Raw genomic sequence first — 21213 nt, forward strand, 5'->3', positions numbered from 1 at the left:
TAACGGACTGTCGTTATATCCAATTTTTAAATAAAAGTCGGAAAACCCTTCATGCACTTTAAAGTCAGTATGAAACGGCAATCAGTTTGTTCAAAACTTGCGTTTCCGCAGATGATATCCACACTACGACTTACTTGTTTGCTATTTTTCGTAATCCGATACTACGTGAAAGTGTATGTTTAATTTCATTCTGAAAAGAATATAGTTCCGTATTCCTCCGAATCCAAAATTAACCCCACTTTTTCCTTCAAAAAATTTAAATCAGGCTCAAAAAGAAGTTTGTAAAATCATACAAGCCTACGCATTTTTAGACGCCAAACATTGACTTTCGTCACGCCGTATTTCATTTTTTTGCGGCTGCACAATTATTCTTTATTTCCGTGGGTTTAAGGACCATTAACTTAACATTGTCTTCATAATACCGAAGATAACTCGTTGAAAATTTTCCGGCAATACCTATTCCATGCGTCTCTACAATACAACAAACCATCAGGAAATTATGCTTGCTGTCTATAAAACTTACTTTTATGCAGCGTCAGATATAACCGGCTACCGCTACACGTACGTCTCGCTTGTCGGGTGCGGCCAAATTCAACGGCTAGCGAAGTACAGGCCTACTCGCGAACATTGAAAGTCAACGAACGAGTTTATTGCGCCACTGTATGGCCAACCGCCCTTGCATTTTTTGCGCACTTACCTCACAATTTCATCATCGACTTCTTTAAAGCATCCTTGTTGCGAACCACTGAATGCATTTTTTGTACAGTACCGGTACGCATTTTTTCATTTTATTTTGTCTTCACGCTAACGCCAAATATTGGCTTTAGTTAGGTCTATGCCGTATTTTCTTGCAGCTGCACAATTATTCTACATTTCAGACTGTTTAATAAACATTAACTTAAACTTGGCATCATAATATCGACTAGAACCTGTTGAAAATTTTCCGGCAATACCTTTTCCATGTATCTTTACAATACCACTATCCATCACGAAAATATTCCTGCTGTCTATAAACCTTAATTTTACTAAGCGTCAAGTGCAATAGACGTGTTATGACTCTGCCACCGAGTAGGCATGGCTTTTCTAAGAATTCAAAGGGTCGCATGTTTTGATGCCATTCTGCAGATTTGAGAAACACACAGGCACTGTACACTGTACAACCGGTAGCGATGTGTAGTAAAGAGGCGGTCGTTTATTGTCAATGAGTTCTGTGCGCGTGTGAAAAGAAGCAGACTGGTTACCGCGGTAATTGCAGTGGTATCCATTAACTTACTGTTAGGCCGCAAATGCAACAACCCTTGAGTTTTCGCATGAGATTCTGAGAAAAAAAAAGTCTTGGAGTCGGAGAAATACGGTATCACTCTAGAGATTTCTGTGGCAAACACCTGAGCTTTCTTCTTCAAACAGCGTCACCTAACCTAACCGTATATGTAGCCTATCATGAAAACATATTTGAAACGCATGTAGAGAAATAACCTCCTCGCGAAAAGTTTACAGGTAAATAGCCGTAACTAGACGCGAGAAGATATGAAATATCCTCTGAAATCAGTGATGTACCGTACTCTGCCATATCTTGAGGTGTATGACATTCTTACATAATTTCCGTATATAACATTAAAATTAAGACATCGTTTATTCAGTCTCTAATTTTACGAGTTAACAACTGCTATCTGCCACGTCACTTACGCATTTATTACGAAAATGTGTTATCCTCTTTTTCATTTTGAATTTTCTTTAGACAACAGCAGTCGATGAGTATAACTAATCAACTCCAACATCGCCTTTGAATGTCAACGAGAGCGCTCGCAAATGTGTTTGCTTATTCAAACAGCGTTACGTATCCTAACTTAACCGTATTAAACGTATGATGAAAACACTTCAAGCGCCGGTAGAGAAAATATACCTTTCTCGCTATAAATTTTCATAATAGCCTTTCCGTAATTTAACCAGACGCAACAAAATACAAACTAACGTATGAAATCAATTAAGCACTCTGCCATATCTCGAGGTGTATCCTATTCTTACTTAATTGCAGTATAGCCTCAAAATTAAGCGGTCGTTTAGTCAGCCTTAATATTTAACGAGTTAACAACCGTTATCGGACAAGTTACTTATGCATTTATTACGAAAATATGTTCTCTTTCATTTCAAATTTTCTTTACGGAACAGCTGTCGACGGATATTACTAATCGACTCCGACATCGCCTTCGAATGTCGACGAGAGAAATTGCTAGTGTACATAGCCAGGAAACGATGCCGAAGGTAATCGATCGCATGCAATATCATCGCTGGGGTGCATAAATATCGGTAACGGAAAAAATCGGGCGCGCTTAATCGCTCGTAATATCGGATGCACCAGTGATAGGGTTCTCGCTGTAACCGAAAGATGATACACAGTTTAATATAGGAATTTTGAAGGGACAGAAAAAGGTCGTCGCGATAACGGAGTTCTCGCTATATGCCGTACTCGCTATAGCTGACTTCTACTGTACTTGGTATGCAGCAGTAATCCCATCTATCAGAGTTGAGAGGCAACTTAAGAGACAAAGAACATCACAACAAACAATGGTCAATCTAATGTTACAACTTGCAACGACTACTGGATATCTGTATGGCTTGGGACACACCATTGCAGGCCTCAAGGTCAACTGATTCACCACGTCACTCTTCACCCCTAGTCCGGCAACGTTGCCACGCTGCACGTTCAGTCGCCTACTTTATCTACATGCTTGAACAAGCAATTGCTTGACAGCAGTGATCTTATTACAGTTGTTTTCTACTATGTGTAATTATGACAGTGATAATGAGGAATGTTACTCGTACGCCACCGCCAGAAGGCCAGGAAAACGACTCGGCAAGAAAGACTTCCTAAAACAGTTTTTTATTACACATATGTACAGATTTTTTTCAACTCTGGCTGATAATCCAGACATTTTAAATACTGTAAATTTCAAGCAAGTTCAAAAACCGACTGGAGATGCATGTAGATAAAGTAGATCAACTGTTCACAACATTAAACGGGCTATAGACAATGCTGAAGGAAACTAGCCCCACTTTAATACGCCACAGAAGCACTTTAAAAGAGAAAATAAAGTAAACAGATTAAATGAGTTTTGATACGGAAGCAGATGTACGTGATTTTTACACATTTGAAGTGTGAAGTTTGTGTGTTATGAATTAGCCCCTCAGGCCACCCGTGTACAAATGCCAGGTAATCACTTGCCTCAAAACTGACGACTGTGTGGTTCGAATGCACTGTTCCCGAGTCTGGGAGTAGCTTGAACACATTAATGCTCATAGCTAAACACGTCGGGTCCTACAACACATTTTTCATTTCCTCGCCAACATTAATTTAAGAAGCGACATATAGACTTATCACCTCTTAATAGGAACAAGCTTGATAACGTAAGTGCTTTATTGTAGTGCAGAGCGAGAGAAAGAGAAGGAACATCAGCTCAACTGGACAACGCCGCACTGATTACACTTGACCTTGAGACCTGCAATGTTGTGTCCCTAGCAATAGTTGATTAAACGAGGCAACAACACTTTCTACAGCATTGAGGACTGGAAATTCTATTGGGGCTAAGTACCACGTTATGTGTTTGCCCAAACAAAGATCCATTTATCTGATCTCTGGTACAGGAAAAAATACAAAGTCAAAACTGATAAAAAGGCAGCAAGAAAGAAGTTAAATGCCTGATTTTGTTTCCACAATAATGTTGCTCTCTTGAAAATTCATGTCTGATCTTCCTTCTTAAAATATAAAGTCCATCATTTACAGTTCATAACACTGTGTTAAAAGCAAAGGATTTCTGCAGTAGGGCCTATCAGTTTGTACTTCCATACTCTGCAAAGAAACACACTATACCGCTACATCTAGTTACCACCCGTGAGGAACAGATATTCCTTACGAAAACAGCATAGTAATTACCCCCCAAGTCTATCACAATGTATCATTGGTAGTATAGGCACAGAATCACCATACAGAGTTATGATGCACTTGACAAATCCCACCAAGTATTGGTTTAAAATTATCAGGAACCCGGAAACTTCTTTCAATTGAAAGATGGGAATTTCCATATGGCTTACCACAATAGAGTTCTCAGAAAAGCTTTATAACCCTGAAAAAAGCAGATGATAATTAGACACCACCACCTTGACCCGTTTTAATTTCAGTCATGTTGGTCTGTCCTCGGTGTACAAATTTCTCTAAAGAATAAACTAACATCTTTAAGTGCGAAAGGAAAGCAAGAAATGTATGCTTATAAAGAACAGTATCTTTCTGTTGTGGAGGAAACCCAACAAGGAAATACTGACAAAGAAGGGAAAGGAAGGTTCAGGTATTCAATACCAGTTAAATAAATTAATTATCTTTATTAAATGTTGGGACTAGTTTCAACCCTGTTATTTGGGTCATCTTCAGCCTTAATCACCATAGAAGAAACAATATTACAATACAATCACCAATAATACACCGAAATTGGCATGCCTTATAAAGCACACTGCTTTACCTCTAAATTGACGATTTGGCCGATTTTAACTGTCTAGTGGTTATGCGCTGAAGCATAGACGCCCAACAAATCCCAAGCTGCCATTCATATCGACCTACATTGGCAGAGTGCAATTTCAAAACCTCTATCTCAAAACCCAATTGCCAACTAATATTTACATTCACCACTCAGTTAACCTATCTTGTTCAGCATGTATAGTATTAAAGTTTGTGATCTCTTGCATTTTTCTTCAGTAATTAGTGTTTTTCATATTAGTCTTATCTCTAGTATCGTACAGTATAGTGTAATTTACAGTTCAGCATAGCATAAGTTAGTACAATACAGGTTTAATAGTTCAGTGTACAAAAATAGCTGTAGTTTTATCTACATCCGTGTATTGATTCGTGAACTTCGTTTGTGCATGTTTAATATGTCTCAGTGTAGTTCGGTAAAGACGAGTGGCAAGAAAGTGAGATCAGTGGAGTGTTCCCTCTGCAGGCCATAACCTCTTTCCTGTGCCAGCCGTTAGTGGTGAGTGATGTGTTATTTCCTACTTCTCTTTTATTCTTAATAATGTATTCTCTTTTTAGTGTTGGATGTTGCTCGTTAAGTGTAATTCCTGTGAATATTTTTCAATCCTGACTCATCAGCTTTTTCTGAGTATGGTATTATATTTTACGAGGGCTGTTTAACGCGGTCATATTGCATCAGCTGTTCTCGCAGGAGCAACAGAGAAGGCGATGCTCATTTGTTTTGCATAACTTCAATTTTGAAGTAAAGCCATGCAGGGTAGTCTTGTTTATGTAATACGCTTATGAGCACGTGTGAGTCATAGTCGAGTTGTAGTTGTTTACATATCCATCAGGAATTAAATGGGGTAGTTTATCCTCAATAAGAATAAAGTCTTGAAGTAAAACAGTATGTCAGAAAATAAACACAAACAAATTAAAATAGAAAAGTAAAATAACACATTAAAAGCTTCTTCCAGTATGGAAAATTCTAAATTCCCATGGAGGGAATTAGATATTTTTCATCACTAGAGCATGTCAAAAACATATCAGATGTAAGGCTTTTCAGGCGTTTGCTCTATCAACCAGCACTTCGTCTTAGGGGACACACCCCACTCTGACGAGTCTAGTGTCAGACCCTAAGACAAAGTGCTGGTTGATAGAGCAAACACCTGAAAAGCCTTACATCTGATATGTTCTTCCAGTATTACGTAGATATTACAATGTCTTCTGATATGTTTATAAGCCCTTCTTTTTAATTGGCTTTTCGTCGCACCGACACAGATAGGTCTTATGGCGACGATGGGAGAGGAAAGGCAAAGGAGTCTGAAGGAAATGACCATAGCCTTAATTAAGGTGAAGCCCTAGCATTTGACTGATGTGAAAATGGGAAACCACAGAAAACCATCTTCAGGGCTGCCAACAGTGGGATTCGAACCCACTACCTCCCGGATGCAAGCTCACAGCTGTACGCCCTTAACCCCACGGCCAACTCGTCCGGTGTTTAAATGCCTTGCATTAGTGTTGATATTAGGTGTTTGACATATAAATGGTGGATGTGTTAAAATCCACAATTACATGTTTAGTAGCAATTTACTGTGACAAGGGGACATTCACAATCTGAACCATGAGTAAGTGGCCTTTCTATCAAGGTGGAGTGGTCCGTCAATTCCGTATAGAGTGAAGGTGTGGAAAAAGAAAAGTGAAAGGTTGAGAGAATTGGGGAAATTAGAATGGAAACAAAATATATGACTCACCCCTGGTGCTTCTATGCTAGTGTGTGAACACAGTAAGACCAACACTAAAACTGATCGTTCAAAGAGAGCATTGGCATAGCTTAAGATGGATGGGAGTGGGGAAGGAGCGAGTAAGTTGTTTTCTCTTTCAGGTAGTTTATAAATTTATTTACTCGAAGTTAGTTCCGGCGGACTGAAGAACCTAATAGTTATAAAATCAATAGTTGATGCTGTGCTACCCAATACTCACTACATTCAGCTTGCGCGGAATGACTTCTCACAACCTTCTCGCTGAGGATGTCAGTAGGTGCTCGAGCAGTCAACAATGCTGCCAAACAGTTCAGTTGGGAACTAAGACTAGTGACAAAACCATTGGACTGTGACAAAGCAAACGGGGTCCCCAGGTTAGGGTCATGAAATGGCTTTTCCGTCTCTAGCATCCTGTAGGGCGATAAGAGCACATTCTATTTCGCCTAAGGTGACAGGCTGCTGCATTAAGTTCATATAAAATAGCTGCTGTGTATTTCGTATTGTTTCCTTTGCATGGTGTTTTTGTACTTTTATTCAGCCGAGGTTGATAACTCAATCTAATTATCATCGTTGATGGCAATTATGTCACATTCTTTAGTTACAAGAAAATATTTTTAGCAATGGACAATGGCGGGTGCTGCTCTTTATTATGTTATAAAAGTAAATGTACTTCTGGGGGCGGAATGGTGGGTTCCTAGACATCACAATGAACACATCTCTCCTCTAAAAACAATTCCAAGTAACATTTGCATAATTTCCACTTCCTTACGATAAAAACCTTGCATTTCACAGTGTCAACTTATGCCAGTTAAAAATTAACCAAGTCGATACTGAGAAGAGATGGCTTCCGATATTACAAAAAAATATATATATATATATATACAACTGTCAAGAGCGAATTTTCGCCCTCCCATCTACAGTTAACCGAGAATGTCACAATTGTACTAACCTTCCTTCGCCATCTTTCTCATTGCGTGGCCTAACACGCACCACCACCTTCATGTTAGAATTCGTGCCAGTGGGAGCACGGGCCCTCGCTGATGCAGCAGAGGGAGTGGCGCGATTCCTCATCATGAAACTCATGCGCCCTCTGCTGGGCGTGCATACCCCCTTGGAAACCCGTCTCCGGGCTGCCAGCAGCATTGTGCCTGAAAAAAAAAAAAGGAAATCAACTGATCTGCAGATGAGTTACTAACAGTACCAGCAATACAAGTTTCAACTTATACCTAACAAAAATTCACAAATATACACCCCAATTGCCAGAATCAACGCTGTACAGTAATTTATGTATATTATCCGACCATTTGAGTCGCAACAATGGTTTGAAGAAATAAAACTAGAATTCTCCGCTGCATACAGTGTATAAATACTCTACATGTAAAACTATACACTAAAAAGCAAATATCACCACCCTATTCTCTTTTTTTTTATGGCTCATCACCAATGCCAAATTGACTAGTTAAATATTTAAATCACAAGACATATCCATCACCAAACTAACCTCAATGTATCAATAACGGAGGTTTCCTTACCCAGTAAATGATATATCAAGATTTTCACAATTAAGTCTGTTTTCAAGCTCAATGAACTCACCCGCACTCAATTTAATGTTATATATTTCTGCCTTTATTTTCGATATAAATATTAGGCCTACTATAACTTTTCACAAAGTAAATGTTAATTAAATCCTCCTGTTCAATACAATATAATGACCATGACTATATAGTGTCAACGTGCACGATTAATAGTAGGGCCTAACTGTAAGATAACTTATAATTGTATAGTGTGTTGAATAGGAGAATTTAGTAAAACTTTGTGAAAGGAAGAATGTCAATACGGAATGAAATTTATATCATGTAATTACTATAACCGTATTCTTTGGTGTTTGGTGTAAATAAATCAGCTTCCTTCTTGAAACTTACTGTTACTTGTTGGACTTAAGTGAAACCACACTGTAATAACACACACAAGTCCATAAGTCAACAAGAATACACAAAGACTAAGTCGTGACAAGAGAAAGTTAGGTTCAGTTCTGTTGATAATGAAACTTCCTTCCGTTTCAACTTAATTGATATATATAGAAGAGGTAACGCTGCTTTCCTTTTCGGAGAGTTCTTACAGACTTTTCTTGCTTCTTAGACATCTTAGTTGAATTCTATACATAACTGGATGAAATAAGAGCATAATTAATAAAATGCTGAGTGTGTCACTTCACACCAACTACATTATTAAATGCATTATTTGAGCATGCCACAATTCTACTTACCTGGTACTACCCAAACAGATTTTACAGTTCTACAAGAAAAGAAAATTTGCTTTTCACAATACAGCATTGGCAATATGCACATGTCGCAAGTCACGAAAAAAAACGTGACTATATAGTGCCAACGTGCAAGAATAACTGTAAGACGACGTATTCGCAACTTGGGTCGCTAAACTGTATGGTTAGGGACACTGAATCAAACCCAACAGTTGGAAAAATAACTATAAAATACTACCGTACCTTCAGTATTAACGGTGGGCAAAGAGTAAGGCTGTACCATACGCTTACATAGCTGGGAGTATATATCTACAGTAATTTAGTTTTTATTGCTGGGAACATAACTAGGTTAAGAGGCTACTGGACTTTCTATAAAAGATCCACTAAATATGAAATATAGTCAAGGATGTCACGAGACTTAGTGTACCCTGTATACGCAAGATTTGTTAAGCACAAGCTTTACGGGGAAGTGGTGAAAGGAGAGGGAGGAGGAGTGCCACTTCAGTACTCGTTTTCACTGCCAACCAAAAAGAAACAAATGGTAAAAAATAATCAAGCTCAGTCTGCTTAATATTTAGGCCTACACCATACATGCATTGTTTCACTTAACGCAAATTAAGAGAGAAAGAACAAAAATTTAAAGATATGGAGGCAAATTTAAGGAAGTGTAGTGTTGTACATATTTGTGACTGTCTAGTGGTCCTAAAATTTGATTTCTGCTCTATATTGTTTTATTTTTCATGTGAAATATGAAGTCTCAAAAAGTAATAACAAATAAAGATGATAAAGGTATCAGACATAGGCTATACAGTGCGAAAAATTATGGAAACTTCTACTACACACCATGCTGGATTTTACATATATGAAAATGAAGAGTTTGTTCCAAATACAATCTCATGCTATAAATCTCTTTGAATGTAACATGCTTTTACCTCTTTACTGAACATTTAAGATGCTGCAATGATCTATTAGTAATGGAAAATAAATAATTCACACAATAGCGCTGTTCAATGACGCTTCCATACCAAGCGAACAGACTTACGGAGGAGAAAAAACATAAAAATGATGTTCGACAATACCTTAAGTATGTAAAAGTTTCAAACAAATTTATTAAAAGACACCTTTCCAATACTTTACAATCTTTAAGTTTAAGATACAAATATTACATATGTTAAATGGGACATGTTTCGTTTAGGCTTTGTAAGCACCTTCAGCCATACTTAATCTAAAGCTAAGTCAGGGCCCTGAACTGGGTTCCTCATTAAAGTATAATACATGCTTTTAATACAAGATAAAACAGTCATAAAAATCTAGTCTGTGGAGAAAGCGATGCTTAAATGCAACTAAAATTCATTACTGAAAGTGTTGACAGAGAGGTGACTAGCCTTGTTGGTTGTTTGAGACGATCTGGAAGTTGTTATTCTACTGCTAGGGTTTTCAACACGCGCTACATTGTGAATTCTCCCACATCTAAGGCTTTATTGAACACCCTATTTGTTGATTCTATGCTAGACAGCTTACGACTACAATCTACTACAAAGATTATTCTAGAAGGAGACAACACTTCTGTACTGATGCTTCAAGCGCCTTTTGACCTTATCATGCAACCACTTGGAGTTAAACAACTCTACTGTAATTATACGAACCTGATTCTCAATCAACAACGTTCGAAGATTAATTTTTTGATATTTTAATTAATCCACACTTCATTAATATCAAATAATCTGTACAATCCAAATGTATGTCAGATCATTATGACTATGTCTCGTTCTACAAATAACCAACTTTTACCTTATACATATAATACTATGACAAGTTCATTATTGAATTTTAGTTGCATTTAAGCATCGCTTTCTCCACAGACTAGATTTTTACGACTGTTTTATCTTCTATTAAAGCATGTATTATACTTTAATGAGGAACCCAGTTCAGGGCCCTGACAGCTTTAGATTAAGTATGGCTGAAGATGCTTACGAAGCCTAAGCGAAACATGTCCCATTTAACATATATGTAATATTTGTATCTTAAACTTTAAGATTGTAAAGTAAAGGAAAGGTGGTTTTTAATAAATGTGTTTGAAACTTGTACATTCTGTACTCCAATACGGCTATCATAATGAGACTCGTAACATGTAAGATACCTTAAGTAGTCTAAAGGAGAGACCCATCCTTTACACTTGCCTCGGACCCACCAACCCACCCCTAGAAGTATTCTTACTGATATGGAAGAATAAAAACAGTCCGATTAAGAGGCATACAACTAAAAGAGGCCACAGCACTAGTTGCAAATAGCGGATTGTGGCAACGTTTAGTAAATGAACATTCACAGAAGCTTGCAGACTGAACGGTGAAAGGCATAACGGTCTATGCCTATAATGTGTAAATCACCTGAATGCGACCATTTGATGTGTTCCTATTTGCCGGCCAACATTCAAGTTGTCTCCAACAGAGCTTTCATCGTGTGCAAGTACAGGACTGTCATATCCAATCAAAGTAAGAGAACCTCCGATTTGAAAGGTACCTAATGGTTTGGTCACAAGCCGGGCTTAACTTATCCAAACTTTTGTCACTAGTTTGATCTAACCAATCCAGACTAACGGTGTTGTCTCGTGGGACACTAGAGGCCTAAAGGGACGCTTTTCAGCTCTAACCTCGGAACTTACACCCCCAGACCACCTTTGCTTGCCTCCAGTTCAATGGTCTTGTCAGTAACCAGAACTAATCAATTCAGACAAATGGTTTTATCACTCCCCAGATCTGCCCAATCCAGCCCAATAGTTTGTCACAAAAAATAAAGACATTGGCAAACCTGCTAAGTGTTATGCAACATCCAGGTCACGCCATGTTTGATCTCTAACTTTCGCTCGCCAGGTACAGAAGTTACCCACTGTTCAATCATCAATTTTGCAGGGTAGAGACCGCCTAGCTGAGGTGATTTTTGTTGTTCTTGAAGGCTGTAAGTTTGATTCCCAGTCAGGAAGTCAAAAAATGTATGAAAGATTGCATATTCAGGAGAGGAACAAGGCTAAACAGTTCACTTGGCAAACAAAAAAATGCAAAGCAGGTTTACTACTGGGACAGAAGGCCACTCGACATAGAGGTAACCACCCTATTGCATTTAGTGCTGAGACTGGCTATTATTTTTCTGCGTTCCCCACAGTTGAACGAGTACCATCCCAAAAAGAAGTTCAGAGTTCCATGAGGTAGCCTACATGTGATGCAGTTGTTGCTGCATCAGCTATAGTGACTATCCATTTAACATAAACACTTCAAATGTACAGAAAATACACAATTACCACCAGAATACAATGAACTATAATGGAAAGCATGTCAAGAGAGTTTGGAGTAAAGCCACAAGATGTTTTGCCTGTGAAACCACGTCACATAGACAATGACCAAATACTACCAACTGAAGACTAAGAAAATGAGCACTCAAGAAATTGTGAGCAGAATACTGAAGGGAAATGCTGGATAGAAGTTAATGTATAATTCCAAGGAGTTCCGGAAAGAAAACCAGGATATTCAATTTCATCGCAGCCTACACAATCCTGAATGGAGAACAACACATTTCTCCAATGAACATTGTCCCAGCAAACTTCAATCACCAGCTACATCCCACTATAATAGAGCAGTCACTAAACGGATATCTGACCGATGACTTCCAACGATCTTGAAAAATACCTCGCAGCACATCAAAATGATGTGAGAATAATTTTAAATTCTCTAGGCATGCTATAATTCAATTTAATGATTTTTGCAAGCAAAAACAATTTGCCTGGTACATAGAGCTTCACTAAAAACTTCAACTAAATCTGCCCCATCAGTATTACATACTTTTTGGATATATTTCAGTAGGTACATATTTTGCAAAGGTTGTTACATAAAAATATACATACTTCACAACTTGATATTAGCCAAAATAAATTTCTAGCCTTATTGAAAACCATGCACGAACTCTTTCCAATGAATTAGATGTTATGGCATGTTAAGTGGTTTAATTTTTTTTCTTCACAGAAAAACTGACTTTTACAATTGTAAATGCTTGTTACAAACCTTATTTATTCCAAAATGTTTCCTATATCTTCACAGGGGATTGGTAAGTAATTGCCAAGCATATAATTATAACCAAGTAAGGCTCCAAATGTATTTGCAGTTTACCCAAACCAGCAGATATTGCAATCATATCCTGTTACTATTCAGCAAAATTAAAATTGTATATCCACGGTCTAACCACGTAAAAATGTGTAACAAATACCAACAAACACTGAAATTAAAATATTAACAATCAATATTCTACACTACCTAGACCCTCCGAATTCAATTCACATGATGATGATTATATACTTCAGACACACAGCTGTTAACAGCTTCATTCTGTGCTTAAGACAGTTTGTCCACTAAATATATTATACTGTTACGTAGTAATCACGGCAACAACGTTTCTTGGTTTTCTTACCACAAAAAGCAGCACAAACAAGACAACAGTTGGAGTTCAGACAGTCATGACACGAGTAAATACCGGAACGATCTATTTTTAAAAAGAGGCATAAACTGAACTCGCAACGTATTTCCAGGAATTTCGATTTACATGAACATCGAATTATACCACACACAGGTGTATCTAACACTAAACATTACAAGTAGATCAGACGTTATTCATCAATTACAAGCAGTATAATTTGCCTCAAGACAAGCGGCATAAGAAGTTGCTTCTAGACTCATTACAAAACTCCGGAATACAAATTGTAAACTCAAAATAAAATCTGCATACCTGTGTTATAAAATCCTTTTAAAAATACAATAAATAATCATCAGATAAAATCAACAGCAGAAAACACATTACAAAGAAGACAGTTTAAATTTGAATCTTAGTTCAACGAGTTCATAATAGAACGCGCTGCAGTCGTTGTTTACAGAATGACCAACAGAATGAGAATCACAGCATGAGAATATTGTACGATTACGGTTCAAACACGGCCAACTTGATCCACCGTTCATGAAAGCACAATAGGGATGTATAGAACTAGCACCGATAGAGCGCACTGCTGTTTTACTGGGTAAGCGCAATGCGCTCTTCATTTGTCTCCTGTGTACTCATGCCGCTAAATATCCACGGATTTAAGTTGCTTAAATTGTTAATTTCGTGACTATGTCGAGCTGTTGCAGTGTTCCTCTTTGAAAATATCAGGGAAGCCCATTTTTGTTTCACCAGTTTCCACAAAATAAAGAAATGAGGAAGAAATGGTTACATGCTATTAGAAGGAAAAATTTCGGTGAGAAGAATGTGACCGAACGTATTAAAGAGTGTTCCCATTATTTTTAACCCGGTGACTTCCCGAAAATGTAATATTTCCTATTTTCTACCGATAAACTGATTAGGCATTTTGATAACCACCACCGAATTTATGCGTTTGAATTTAAAGGTGAGAGAGCAAGATTAAAACCGGGCGCTGTTCCATCGCTTTTTCCGTCGACCACGAACACAACGAAAACAGTGAAGAGGCCATACACCAAAAATTTGCCTGATTACCACGATAGGCTTACAATATCGGAATATGCAGAAATAACCTCCCCTGAAGTACGGGAAGAAATCATGAATATACCCGAAGAAGTGAATGTTACATTTGTGACTCCCATTTTCAAAGACACCAGCACTCAAAAAATTCTACAGGTAATTTGGTTGTTGAGCAAGCAATGCGTAATCGTGATGCCATATTGCTTTATACAGGGTTTGTAGACGTCCAACATCGTAATTTGGTGTTTGCTGTTCTGGGAGAAAACAGATATAATTTACAGATATTCCGTCCTGAACCCAGACTGTTTCTTCTTGACTCTTATGAAGCTTAAGGACAACATATCTGCCAAAGAACTAGGCCTTAAATTCGGAATCCATAAAACTACTGTTGGGAGAAATTTAATGTTTGGATTAATTTCATGTACTGCCAATTTAAAGAGTTGAACATTCCGTCTGATAGAGAAAATATCCTTGAAATCAGCCCCCATGCTTTTAGACAGAAATGCCCCTCGACTAGAGTTATAACTGGTGCAATTGAGATTATACATAGCAAAACTTGTTCCAAGTAATAATAATAATAATAATAATAATAATAATAATAATAATAATAATAACGTTATTTGCTTTACGTTCCTCTAACTACTTTTATGGTCTTTGGAGACGCCGAGGTGCAGGAATTTAGTCCCGCAGGAGTTCTTTTTCGTGCCAGTAAATCTACCGACACGAGGCTGTCGTATTTGAGCACCTTCAAATACCACCGAACTAAGCCAGGATCGAACCTGCCAAGTTGGGGTTAGAAGGCCAGCGCCTTAACCGTCTGAGCCACTCAGCCCGGCACTTGTTCCAAGGGCAAATATTCCACTTTCATAGGGCTAACTGGCCTCAACCGTTTGGTAAGGGGATGCTGAAAAGCTTATAGATTTTGGCTGCATGTTTCTGAACACTGAATAATGCTAGTCTTGGACAAGTGCTCTAATGCGTAGCTTACAGCAGCAATATGCTTACAACATTCCTTGGGGGGCCTGGTCCAGCAAAACGTTCACATTCCCCTCCTATAATATTATGAGGTAATCCTAAAATAAACTTCACATCATAGGTCTTATGTTTTGTGTACTCGGATTTCACTGCATTGCATTTTAGAATTTCAATCTTTTATAAACAAAACAAACATTCCACTGAAAAGTCTGTATCCAGCATAACACAATGATTTGTAGTTGGAAACAGGTGTTCCATCTATTTCCGATTTTCTAAATGCGAAATAATCCATCAGTTGCAAATTTGTGATAGTGATCTTCACCTTAAGGCTGATGGTCAAATATTCAAAGGAACCGGCACTGGGAAACTCAAGAATATTTACATGCTTTTGGTGGTGTACAGAGGCTGTATCTGCAGTTTCATGTAAGCCATCAACCTTAAGAAATACACGAATCGAAGTCTATAAGCAAGGGGAGCAAGTGGATGTTTAAATATCTATTTATGATTTAAGTCTTGTGGAGGTATATTTATATATTTATCAATGTATAATACTCAAGTAATAGTTATCTTAAGGAAAAGGCATGGCGACTCCTATCTAATTACCTCTGTACCGGTACTAATTCTTCCTTCCTCCCGCTAGTTTTAGCGTTTCTGGTCCGTAGCTCATTTTGCAGCTGTTCAAGCCTTAAATGCTGACAATCGTCCGTAATATACCAGGGGATATACATATACAATGCATTAATATTGTCTTGTAGTAAAACTAGAGAAGATACAATCGGCTTTAGCTCAGAAAAGTCGGGCCACATTCTATACATTACTCGCAGCTGACTGGGATATACATAAGACGATCGCCTTGCGCTTACCCAGTAGTACACGAGCGCTATCTGGCGCGAACTTTCTCTGCCTGCATCCCTATTACAGCAAATACAGTAGAGGCAGTAGAGTCTCTACTGCATTTGATACAAGAAATGCAGCCAACGATTTAATATGCCGTGGTTCAAAACATCAAATGATCTGGAAAAATAGGTTTTTTTTAAATCTGAGATAGTACAACTAAATACACTCTGGGTAATACCAGACACTTCCGTAATCTCCCATAATAAACTAAGAGACATATTGACAGTGGCACACCTGACGTCCCTATCATAAACATCAGGCGGCAAGATTGAAAATACAAAAGATGCATGTTAAAATTGTTAGAAATAATGAAAATAAATAATTCTGCTTCGTTCTACTACGAAAGTCGAATATTTATACTAATAGGAATAATGAAACTAAATAATGATTAAGTTTTGTCCGAAGCCTTGGCTGAATCGTCAGAGTGGAGGCCTTCTGTTCAGAAGGTTCACGCATCCGATTCCCGGTGGGATCGGGGATTTTAATTGCGTCTAATTAATTCTTCTGACCATAGTACTGGAATTTTGTGATCGTTCCAACACTTTCCTCTTCGTATTCAGACAACACACTACACTTCCAACCACTGCAGAAACATTCCATAGTGATTACTAGATCTCAGATATTTAGGTGTTAAAATGTTACTTAGTTGCCTAAAATAGACATTCAAATATGTTCTAAAATAATTTTGGGCAGCTTCAATTTTACGTATTTTAATAGGCATCAATAAAAATACCATATTTATTTTGTTAAATTGACAACAACTCCATAGGGGGAAATATCAATTATGTTTCACTCACACCTTTGGCACAATCATTTCAGAATTTTACCATCCGATGCCAAATGGCGAAACTCCTGTAACCGCTTTATTATTAATAATGACCTGGAACCTGATACTATCAGCATTATTTACACATTGAACAAAGGGGAATACTGAACTGTTATCACAGAATGAAATGCAGGTTTCTCTTTCCAGCAGGCTAAATGGATATTGTCTCCTGCCTAGTGACAGACTAAGGGAGTGTTCGCTGCGGGAGGTTCTTAAGGCATACCGGGGAGTGTGGTTTTTACATCTTCACGAATTTAATATTTTATTTATGATAATGGAAACAAGACAGCAAATATTTTATTTTACCGAAATATATTAAAACAATTTAACCGATTTAGGGATAACAATACGAATTATAGGGATATAGGAAAATATAGGTTCTAACGTCAATTCAGGCATTTTAAGCATTATAGGACCAGCGTTTCTAAACTTATAAATACCTGAAATGTGTAAATACAACTTTAATTTCAGTTATACCTCCAAGAACAAAATAGGTATTTCCCTAAAATCCAAGGTCTAGTGATTACATTCCGCCATACAGGGTTGACATCAGCAAGGGCATCCGGCCGTAAAAATCCACATGTGTGACACAGCTCGCACGCACAATGCCACAGAAGTGGGAAAAGTGATAGAAGTAGAAGAAGAAGTTTTATGCATTTTGTTTTAATTTTCTTCATGTAATTAATCTAAGATATTAATAAATGTTGACAACTAAATGTTAAACATAATGTGATGCGTACACTAATATTTTACAATATTGGAATTTAATTACACTGCATTGTCTCGAGGAAAGCGGAAGAAAGGTTTGGATACCTGAACAAGTTCAAAGATATTGCAGACAAACACAGCACAAACCTTACGAACCATGGTTCAATACTTGTATGATTGTAATTCCAAAAAATATTTGCCACAGGAAAAATTATATTTTCATACAAAATTTCTTCTTAGCGCAAATACAAGAAAAATGTCACACCACGTCATTTGATCGGTAGTACTAGTACTACTACACTCAGTGTCAAGGCCGTCCCGCAAGATGCACTGGCAATAAATGTCTTGCGATATCTGGCAGTGTCACGTATTCTCTATAGTGTATTTGGTACATGATGTAGTGGGGATAGTTTTAATCAATGTGCACAATTTATAAAGCTCGGAAAGACCACTGAGGAGAGAACTGGTCTGGATTTGAGCCACAGTCTCACCCTTGAAGTGTTCAGAAGTGAACATTGCCGACAATTCGGATTTAAGTCGTACTATATCAAAATATTTTCTATAGACTTCAATCAATTTACTGAAATGCTCTTTCCCTCTGTGGGTGGGGGCGGTAGAATAACACCCACGGTATCGTCTGTCTGTCGTAAGAGGCGACTAAAAGAGGCCCCAGGGGGTTGGCGACCACGGGGCTCTTAGCTGAGTCCTGTCATTGCTTCCACTTACCTGTGCCAGGCTCCTCGTTTTCATCTATACTATCCGACCTCTCTTAGTCAATATTTGTTCTTTTCCGAACCCGACGGTATTACGTATGGAGGCCTAGGAAGTTTTCCATTTTCACGCCCTTCGCGGCCCTTGTCTTCCTTTGGCCGATATCTTCATTTTGCGAAGTGCCGGATCCCTTCCATTTTTTCCAACTGATTATTGTTATATAGAGGATGGTTGCGTAGTTGTACTTCCTCTTAAAACAATAATCATCACCACCACCACCACCACCACTGAAATGCTCTTCAGGAAAATCGCCAAAAAGATGAAAATTCCTTACAATCAAGCATTTCTGTCAAGAAGAGATGTCCCAATGGAAAGAAGCGATATATTTTACTGTGCTAGAATAATATCATGTATTTCCGATACACATGCTTTACCGAAAATGAAGTTTCTTCCTTTCTTCTTTTCCTTAGTGGGTCAAATTTCTCTTCTGTTCTGTCCCAGACGTTAGCAAATCCACTTTCGCATTATAGACACTTTAGTTTCTAAATAATTCACTTCTCTGGTGCAAAATGCAATGTCTAGGATCTTAGATTGAAGGATGTTATATGTAACATCAGTCAATGAAAATATTTCATTAAAAACATTCAGAAAAAAATTGAAATGAAATTCCAATTTCGCAAGAAACCCGCTCGCCTCATTAATTGTATTGTTATCCCAGTTCCCAGGTTCCTCCAAAATACTTTCGTAAAGCTCTTGGAAAGGAGCACGATATTCCGCGATGGTCTGTACTCAACGGCTAGAATAGTTCCACCTTGTTGGAGCTAGCTTAGGAAACTTTTCTTGACGATATTGTCCAGCATGTAAGGTTTCATAGAAGAAGTGCTAAAAAAATGTCGCAAAGCTACTCATCGTTGCGAAGAATAGCCTATACGACATTCTTTCGTCCATGACACGGCTTGAGAAAGAACTAAATTAAGCTAGTGTTCTCAGCAGTGGGTGAATTCAGCCACAGGAACCACTTATTTTAATTTAGCTTGCACACCATTCAGCTGACCTGCAAGCACCGCCACCCTAAGTCTGCGCAACTAATTTTTCGTGACAGTCAAAGTTATCCAGACACGCAATCGCAAGTCTCACCAATTCATTAGCTATCCTATCAAAACTCACATTATATGAATTAACAAATCTTTCAACAACCATCATCTCAGGACAAAAGACAACTAAGAACAGTTCGAAATATAAGTCTCATCGATCATAATTCCTACGAATTTAGCTTCCCCAACCTGAATCTTTATTTCAGCGGTTATTGCGGTGCAGATTCTTTGAATTAAATCGTTCTGTATGAGTGGAGAAAGTCCTGTAAATACACTCGCTGTTATGAAGTGACTGTCTAATTTTTCATCAAACTCGGCTAATAATCTAATTAGTTCTATGTAATTCCCCCTGTTGTTGGATTCACTAGCCTCATTGTGCCCGCGGAATGGTAACTCTTGCTTTTCCAAAAACCATGTCACCGCAGTCGGCCGTTTTAGAATTTCCCTACTTTTCTTAACGGCTTCATTGTGTCTTAGAACATTTTCCTGCTTCTACTTATCCAACTGCAAATCTATCTTAGTTTTACAAAAGGTACCTACCAAAGGTACATATCCATGTCCGGCCCCGCGGTGTAGGGGGCAACGCGTTCGCCTCTCACCTGGTGGCCCCGGGTTGGATTCCCGGCTGGGTCAGGGGTTTTTAATTGTAAATGATTAATATCCCTGGCATGGGGATTGGGTGTTTGTGTCGTCCTTAACGTTCCTTTCCTCACACTCAACACTCTACACTCCCTCCATTCCGATTGCACGCAGGTTCATATCACATGGTACAAGCAGGGGCAAAAGATCTCTATAGGATACGACAATCTGATTTCTCGTGCCTCGCAACACCAGTGTGCAGGGAATTTTCAGCAACAAACAATAAGCAAGGCCAACACAATTTGTTTAGTGACTCAAAAGCCGCAGAGCCAAACAATTTTACTGTAAGTTTCTGGATTGAACGTGCGAACAAATTCTTGTTTTCTGTTTTTAAATTTGCGAGGGATTGGAGAGGTCTCCCGGCTTTAACTATTTGAATCTGTTCATCAGACGAACACAAAACATAATAAAACACCGAAAACGAGGAATAGCACAGGAAGAGCACACAAAGAATGAACTCGCTAACAAGCATTACACACAATGAATGAACTCACTAGTCAGCCACAACTTAAACATTGGAGGTAAATCACCCCAATGGCATTGGTCACTTTCGTTACGTTGGGTTCTCGCTAGCGGGTAATCCGTGGGCACCGTTCGCTGTAAACTTGGACATGCTGACTTACTTCAAGTTGCTAACAGATGGCAGAGGGTAGCACGTGTATGGGGGTGACAAAGTCTGACCAAGTTTCATTTGTAGTGACATCATTCGAAGGGTTTCAGAACTATGTCTGACACCGAATGCAATTTTAAGATTGAATGCCTTACGTCTTTACCGTCTCCATTTATCCCCTTGGTTTCTAGAGTGGAATAGATGGCGAGACTACACCAGCACCACTTGTAGTCAAGCAACGGAACTAGTATAGTCGCGCGGAACCTCTGAGAGATGAAACTGTTAACACTTGACTTGAAACAACCTAAAATCGTACTTCAGACAGTTCTTGGCGTTAACACAACGCATGCAATGAGTGTCTTGCATGCAAGGAAAATACGCTCCTGGACCCCATCAGAAGAAGTTGAGAACCTAATTTGCAACTCAAAGAGGAAAGACGAACACCTAGTCCTTGGAGCAGATATAAATTCTTAACACACGGCATGGGGCCGCACGAACTGCAATTGAAGAGGTGATTCTACTAGAGTTTATTATTGGAACTGAGTTGACGATACTAAACCTAGGAAGCAAGTCTACATTTAAAAATAAAAATCGTAGGGAGGTAATAGACATTACACTAAGCACTATGCATATTGCAAACATTATTAGAGACTTGAAGGTGCTGGAGGAACCATCATTGGCAGAACACCAGCACATCCAATTTGCAATAGATGCG

The 21213-nt window shown here is 38.3% G+C and overlaps 1 protein-coding gene across 1 annotated transcript in view; it reads right to left on the reverse strand.

Moving 5' to 3' along the window:
- The window catches only part of LOC136884407 (uncharacterized), a 125217-nt gene extending 111791 nt beyond the window's left edge, over positions 1–13426 (reverse strand). Inside the window, exons 1-2 of the mRNA XM_067156543.2 lie at positions 13295–13426; positions 7214–7412 (exon numbers count right to left, since the gene is read on the reverse strand). Coding sequence (XP_067012644.2) covers positions 7214–7407 — 194 coding nt within the window. The 5' untranslated portion in view covers positions 7408–7412; positions 13295–13426. The remainder of the gene's footprint in view (positions 1–7213; positions 7413–13294) is intronic.
- Positions 13427–21213: the final 7787 nt, after the last annotated feature.

This window comes from Anabrus simplex, chromosome 12 (assembly GCF_040414725.1).
Source record: "Anabrus simplex isolate iqAnaSimp1 chromosome 12, ASM4041472v1, whole genome shotgun sequence".
NCBI classification, from domain to species: Eukaryota; Metazoa; Arthropoda; class Insecta; order Orthoptera; family Tettigoniidae; genus Anabrus; species Anabrus simplex.